Raw genomic sequence first — 7,703 nt, forward strand, 5'->3', positions numbered from 1 at the left:
AGCTTAAAAAAGTAAGAAGGGCACGTGATCTGATGAACACTGGGTGTTATACACAACTAATGAATCATTGAACACTACACCAAAAACTAATGATGTACTATATGTTGGCTAATTGAACTTAATTTAAAAAAAAGAAAGTGAGTGACTTAAATGTATAGAGAAGTTGAATTGAAACAAATGGAAGTTTCAGGGAATATATAGAAGGAGCAGATTCTACTCCCACAGCCTGTTCAAAAAATGGCAGTTCATGGCTCTGAGGATGTGAGTCCTGCAATCATGGGCACTTCTTCAGCCCTAGGACAATTTGCTCTTACATCACTGGAACCCCAGTGATTACTTTCAGAGCCCTTTTTATGTCTCTGTTCCTCAGGCTGTAGATGAAGGGGTTCAGCATGGGCGTGACCACCGTGTACATCACCGAGGCTCCTGCACCCGAGTGTGAGCTCTGGGGAGCAGCAGAGCTAAGGTACACCCCCAGGACCGTACAATAAAATAAGGAGATAACCGAGAGGTGAGACGCACAGGTGGAAAATGCTTTATACCTGCCCTGAGCTGATGAGATCCCAAGCACGGAGGAAACTATCTTACAATAAGAGTAAAGGATCCCAGTGAGGGGACCGCCAGCCAGCAGCATAATTGCAATATACATCACAATGTCATTAAGAAAGGTGTCCAACTCTGAAAAACAAACTGAGGGTTCTAGAGGGGAGGGGAGTGGGAGGATGGGTTAGCCTGGTGTTGGGTATTAAAGAGGGCACGTTCTGCATGGAGCACTGGGTGTTGTGCACAAACAATGAATCATGGAACACTACATCAAAAACTAATGATGTAACGTATGGTGATTAACATAACAATAAAAAATTTTTTTAAAAAAGAGAAAGGTGTCCAAACAGGCAAGTCAGACCACCTGATTGATTTCACAGAAAAAGTGGGAGATTTCCACCAATATACAGAAGGACAGCCATGACACCATTAAGCTTTGTAATAAGGAATTCAGGGCACTCATGATCCAGGACACCAAAACCAGCAGTCCACAAAGCTGGGGGTTCATGATGACCATGTAGTGCAGGGGGTGACAGATGGCCACGAATCGGTCATAGGCCATCACAGCCAGGAGAAAGGAGTCCAATCCTGCAAAGAGTAGGAATAAGTATATTTGAGTGATGCAGTCTTCATAGGTTATAACTCTGCTCTGAGTCTGGATGTTCCACAGCATCTTGGGGATGGTGGTAGAGGTGAAGCAGATGTCTACAAAGGACAGATTGGCCAGGAAGAAGTACATGGGGGTGTGGAGGTGGGAGTCAAAACTGACAGCCATGATGATGAGCAAGTTTCCAAACACAGTGATCAGGTACATGGAGAGGAAAAGCCCAAATACAACTGGCTACAATTCTGGTTCCTCTGAAAATCCCAGAAGAAGAAACTCTGAAATTCCTGTATAATTTCTTGGTTCTATGGGGTCGAGGTGACTACCAGGGAAAAAAAATAACATGACTAATTTTTTCAGTAATGAACATTATAAATATCATTGAAATTATACAATTTCTATTTTACATTCAAAAGTGAATATACATAGTTTTTGTATGGAACTTGTCCCCTGTTGGGATGGCCCCCCTCATGCCAGCTCTGAATAGAAATGCACATCCCACACATGGCCTTTTCACTAAGTACTCTTGTGTTCTATACTTTCAATGAGAAATTCTGTCACATGTTTGAGGAATAAACTTGAGTACTGACTAACCTCCAGGCAAAGACTATAGGTGTCAGGAAACAAGTCTACACAGTTCAAGGATGGAGAAGATAAGCAAAGAAAGGATCAGATAGAATATCAGAAGGTGACAGGTGCTATGAAGGAAAAGCCACTATAAAGGAAAGAGTGCATGGAGGTGTTATTTTTTTCTGGTTGCTCAGGTAGACAGGCACACATTTACACAGAGGCTTCAAGGGGGAAACAGCAGGAAACACAAGGTTATCCAGGGAAATGTGTGCCAACCAAATGGAACAAACAGTGCGAAGGCTTTAAGAAAAGACTTGGGGTTTTTTTTTTTATTAATTTTTAAAATTTGAGTGTGGTCGACACCCTATGTTACATTAAATTTGGTTGTACAACACAGTGACTCAACAAGTTTAATCATTGCACCGTGTTCACCACCTGTGGAACTTCCATCTGTCACCACACGATGCTATGACGATATCACTGACTATATTCCCTAGGCTGTGTCTTTTATTCCTGTGACTCATTCCTTTCTTAACTGGAAGCCTGTATCTCCCACTCCCCTTCACCATTCTGCTTTTCGTTTGTTCATTTATTGTTTTAAAAAATCAAGGCTTATGCTACGAGGAGGCAAGATAGTGGAAGAGTAGGGGACCTCGTTTCATCCGGTCCCTTGAATTTAGCTAGATAAGTATCAAATCATTCTGAACACCCATGAATTCAACCTAAGATGTAAGAAAAGTATATCTGGGGCGCCTGGGTGGCTCAGTTGGTTAAGCGACTGCCTTCGGCTCAGGTCATGATCCTGGAGTCCCTGGATTGAGTCCCGCATCGGGCTCCCTGTTCGGCAGGGAGTCTGCTTCTCCCTCTGACCCTCCCCCCTCTCATGTGCTCTCTCTCATTCTCTCTCTCTCAAATAAATAAATAAAATCTTTAAAAAAAAAAAAAGAAAAAAAGAAAAGTATATCTGGAACTCTACGAGTAGAAAAACTACCACTTTCTGCAAGGTAGGAGGTGCGGAGAAGTGAATCTGAGGGGAGATATCAGAAGATAAATGGTGGGTGAAGGGAGCCTCTCTAAGCCAGCTACCAGAAAGTGATATAGCCCTAGAGGGCCAAATCAGAACCCTTAGAAATCTGCTCCAGTGAGAGACATCCCTGCCTGAAAGGTGCTCAGGTAGAAATGGGCAGAATTCTAAGTGGGACAATGTGGTCTCAGGATTCCCGGAGTCACAGAATTAGTGGGGGTGCCTGAGCTGGTACAGTTCCCAAGCATTAGAGTGGGGAAACTGGTTACAGTCAGCAAGCCCAGGAGGGGCTCTCAGCTGGGTTTGTCATAAACTGTGAGCTGGGGCCAATTGGGAGACTGCTCTCCAACTCAGGACCCTGCAGAGGACTGGAATGTGGGGACCCTTTCCAATCCCAGGGAGGGGTGGGACAGTGATGAACATAGATGCAAAAATTCTCACCAAGATACTAGTCAATAGGATCCAACAGAACATTAAAAGGATTATTCACCAAGACCAACTGGAATTTATTCCTGGACTGCAAGTGTGGTTCAACATCTGCAAATTATTCAGTGCCATACCACATTAATAGAAGAAAGGACAGGAATCATATGATCCTCTCAACTGATGCAGAAAAAGCATTTGACAAAATACAACATATTTTCTTGATTAAAACTCTCCAAATGTAGGATAGAGGTAACATACCTCAATATCATAAAAGCCATCTACGGAAAGACCACAGTGAATATCATTCTCAATGGGGATAAACTGAGAGCTTTTCCCTTAAAGACAGGAAGACAACAGGGATGCCCACTCTCACCACTATTGTTCACATTACTAGAAGTCCTAGCCCCAGCAATCAAAGAAACAAAAGGTATCTGAACTAGCAAAGAAGAAGTCAAACTCTCACTCTTTGCAGATGACATGATACTTTATGTGGAAAACCCAAAAGACTCCACCCCCAAATTGCGAGAACTCATACAGCAACTCAGCAACATGGCAGGATATAAAATTAACACAGAAATCAGTTGCTTTTCTATACACTAAGAATGAAATTGAAGAAAGGGAAATTAAGGTATCGATCTCATTTACAATTGCACTAAAAACTATAAGATACCTAGGAATAAACCTAACCTAAGAGGTAAATGATCTATACTCTAGAAACTACAGAACACTTATGAAAGAAATTGAGAAAGACACAAAGAGATGGAAAAACATTCCATGCTCATGGATTAGAAGAATAAATATTGTTAAAATGTTCATGCTACCCAGAGCAATCTACACATTCAGTGCAATCCTTATCAAAATACCATCAACATTTTTCATGGACCTGGAACAAACAATCCAAAAATTTGTATGGAAAAAGAAAAGACCCTGAATCACCAGGGGAATGTTGAAAAAGAAAACCAAACCTGGGGGCATCACAATGCCTGACTTCAAGCTATATTACAAAGCTGTGATCATCAAGACAGCATGGTACTGGCACAAAAACAGACACATAGGTCAATGGAACAGAATAGAGAGCCCAGAAATGGACCCTCAACCCTATGGTCAACTAATCTTTGACAAAGCAGGAAAGAATGTCCAATGGAAAAAAGACAGTCTCTTCAACAAATGGTGTTGGGAAAATTGGACAGCCACATGCAGAAGAATGAAACTGGACCATTTCCTTACACCACACACAAAAATAAACTCAAAACGGTTGAAAGACCTCAATGTGAGACAGGAGTCCATCAAAATCCTAGAGGAAAACACAGGCAGCAACCTCTTCGACCTCAGCCGCAGCAACTTCTTCCTAGAAAGATCGCCAAAGGCAAGGGAAGCAAGGGCAAAAATGAACTATTGAGACTTCATCAAGGTAGAAATCTTTTGCACAGCAAAGGAAACAGTCAACAAAACCAAAAGACAACTGACAGAATGGGAGAAGATATTTGCAAATGACATATCAGAAATAGGGCTAGTATCCAAAATCTATAAAGAACATTTTAAACTCAACACCCAAAGAACAAACAATCCAATCAAGAAATGGGCAGAAGACATGAACAGACATTTCTCTAAAGAAGACATACAAATGGCCAACAGACACATAAAAAAATGCTCAACATCACTTTTCATCAGGGAAATATAAATCAAAACATAATTGAGATACCACCTTACACCAGTTAGAATGGCTAAAATTAACAAGACAGGGAACAACAAACATTGGCGAGGATGCGGAGAAAAGGGAACCCTCTTACACTGTTGGTGGGAATGCAAGCTAGTACAGCCACTCTGGAAAAACAGTATGGATGTTCCTTAAGAAGTTAAAAATAGAGCTACCCTATGACCCAGTAATTGCACTACTGGGTATTTATCACAACGATACAAATATAGTGAAATGAAGGGGCACATGCACCCCAATGTACATAGCAGCAATGTCCAAAATAGCCAACCTGTGGAAAGAGCCGTGATGTCCATTCATACCTACCATTTACATCCACATGGATGGAACTGGAGGGCAATATGCTAAATGAAATAAGTCAATCAGAGAAAGACAATTATCATATGGTTTCATTCATGTGGAATATAAGAAATAGTGCAGAGGATTATAAGGAAAGAGAGGGAAAACTGAATGGGAAGAAATCAGAGAGGGAGACAAACCATGAGAGACTCTTTAATCTGGTAAACTAACTGAAGGTTTCTGAAGGAGAGTTGGTGGGGGAATGGAGTAACTGGGTGATGTGCATTAAGGAGGGCACGTGATGTGATGAGCACTGGGTTGTATATACACCTGATGAATTTGTGAACACTACATCTGAACTACTGATGTACTATATTTTGGCTAATTGAATTTATATAAAAAGAAAAACAAAAAAATTAAAAAAAAATAAAAGATCAAGGCTCAAAAGAAAGCCAGTGTGTAGAGGGGAATGATCAAGTGAGAGAGTGATAAGAAGTGGTGGCTGAGAATGTTGAGGAATGGGGTGGCCTCCCTAGTAGTGATGAAACTTCATTACACAAGGAACCCCCTCCTTCACATGGTGTACCTCAAACATTATAAATTTTGTTTCCATGGAATTACTGAATGGAAGTGGTCTCCCTTCTTATTTTCATATATTAGGTAATAATCTGGCACTGGTATTTTAAGGGTCACATATAAGAGCAATGGGTTCCAGAACCCCTGCCTTGAGAAATTCTGATGTTACCCACACAAGGACACACACACACACACTATGGCCTCCTGGGACCATGGCACTACCAGGATGTTCTCAACCCCAACCACAATAACTAGGAAAACAATGATATGAGGTAAGCTGACAACATCGCATTGTCTTTCCCCTAAAAATGTAAAACTTCATCCAAATTCCAATAGTTAAATCTCCAATGAGCATGTGATCATGAGTCTCCAATTTAATATGTTCATTTTGTATCCAGTATTTAAAGAAACATAAAAAAAATCATTCCCAAAATTTTGAGGAGGAAATGTGGGGAGAAAGATCTAATAAGCTCAGGGGGCCCCTAGAAATGGTGAGGAGGAGTAAATGTCCTGATTCTGGCAATATTCCAACCCCAGTTAAAGTACCTTGATGCCCAGAATAAAGAAGCAAAGGAAAATTTATCCAAAAGAAAAAAGTAGGGATGTCTTTACGGTTATCAAGACATCTTACTGATTGAACGTTGCACCAGAATAACAAGAAAAGGGAAGATATCCACAATTCACAAAAGGAACTACACACAGTACAACAGAAGTGGGGGATTTTAAAAGATGATTTGCTAAAAGAATTTTTCTAAATGACATAAAATGCAAAACTTCTAATTAGAAACTCAGGTTTTGAATTTTGGATCTACTCATATTTCCTATTTGAGCTTGGAGCACAACCAAACTGTTCCAAATGTTAATATCCTCCCCTAAATAGTAGGGCTAGAGATGTCCATCCTCCTCAGGTGGTTGACAGATTTAGTGAATATATGGAAAGAGCTTAACATAGTCCCTCTTGTTGATAACGAGTGCTTATCACTGGTGATGAGATTTGGCTGAGTTTTCTCTTCTCGGCAATGTTCCCGTTGCTTCCCCACCTCTGGGTCCCCAATTCCACAACCTTCTTTCAGCTCCTTGTTGGCTCTCCACGTACCACAGTTTGGCACCCTCTAGCGAGTATTCACATTTACCCAGAGAGATCTTTCTATATTGCAGTTAAGTTACTGTCCAACTCCGCACCTTAACACCTTCCTGGTGACTCCCTGCTGGAGACTGAACCCCAAATTCTGTAGCTTCCAACACTTGGCTTGCCTCCCCTGACTGACCCTCCAGCTTCCCACTCACACTGTCTTGCCCACATCGATGTCACAAACACTGAACTTGAGTTGTAGCTTCACCTGAAGCCCCAATGTCCAAGGCTGAGAGCCTCCATACACTGCTGCCCTCTGCTTGGAGTCACTCACTGGTCTGTTTGGGATAATTCACCTCCTCTCTATCTTCACAATCCCATTGCCTCTTTCAGACTCCAAGGAGTCATCTCCTTCATTAACCTGTTTTTGTTTTGCTGGTTTTTCTTAACATTCCCTCAAAAAAAGAACACTTTCTCTGGCAATAATTTAGATGTAGGGGTTATCAGTGTGTAATTTTTATTTAATTCTATGTATGTTTTCCTGCTAGAATGTGAGTGCATGGGGCATGTTATAAATACCCCTGCCCTTTACCCCCAGACACAGTTTGGATAGGGACAGTAGGAATAAATACATATTGCATAAAGGAATGAGAGAATCTGTGCTCACAGAAGTTGCCAGTGATGAGAGAGAGAACAGAAGTACGGAGTTACTAGCATAGGAATGGAGGATGTGGGAGAGGAATATTTTCCATATTCTGAGCGTGGGACCATTTGTGGGTCAGGCTGTGGTTTGTAAGAATAAAATAGAATAGGGGAGGGGGCGGAGCAAGATGGCAGAGGAGTAGGAGACCTGGATTTCGTCTCCTCTCAGGAATTCAGCTGGATAGGGATCAAA

At 41.4% G+C, this 7,703-nt stretch overlaps 1 protein-coding gene across 1 annotated transcript; it reads right to left on the reverse strand.

The window, feature by feature from the left end:
• Positions 1-310: 310 nt before the first annotated feature.
• LOC116636901 (olfactory receptor 7A10-like) lies at positions 311-1,357 on the reverse strand. The gene is made up of 2 exons (XM_032412104.1): positions 1,010-1,357; positions 311-511 (listed from the first exon to the last, which is right to left on the reverse strand). Exons 1-2 carry the CDS (start codon positions 1,355-1,357, stop codon positions 311-313), a joined length of 549 nt encoding a protein of 182 aa, XP_032267995.1.
• Between the last annotated feature and the right edge of the window lie 6,346 nt (positions 1,358-7,703).

The sequence above is a fragment of the Phoca vitulina genome, unplaced genomic scaffold (genome assembly GCF_004348235.1).
Source record: "Phoca vitulina isolate PV1807 unplaced genomic scaffold, GSC_HSeal_1.0 scaffold13, whole genome shotgun sequence".
NCBI lineage: Eukaryota > Metazoa > Chordata > Mammalia > Carnivora > Phocidae > Phoca > Phoca vitulina.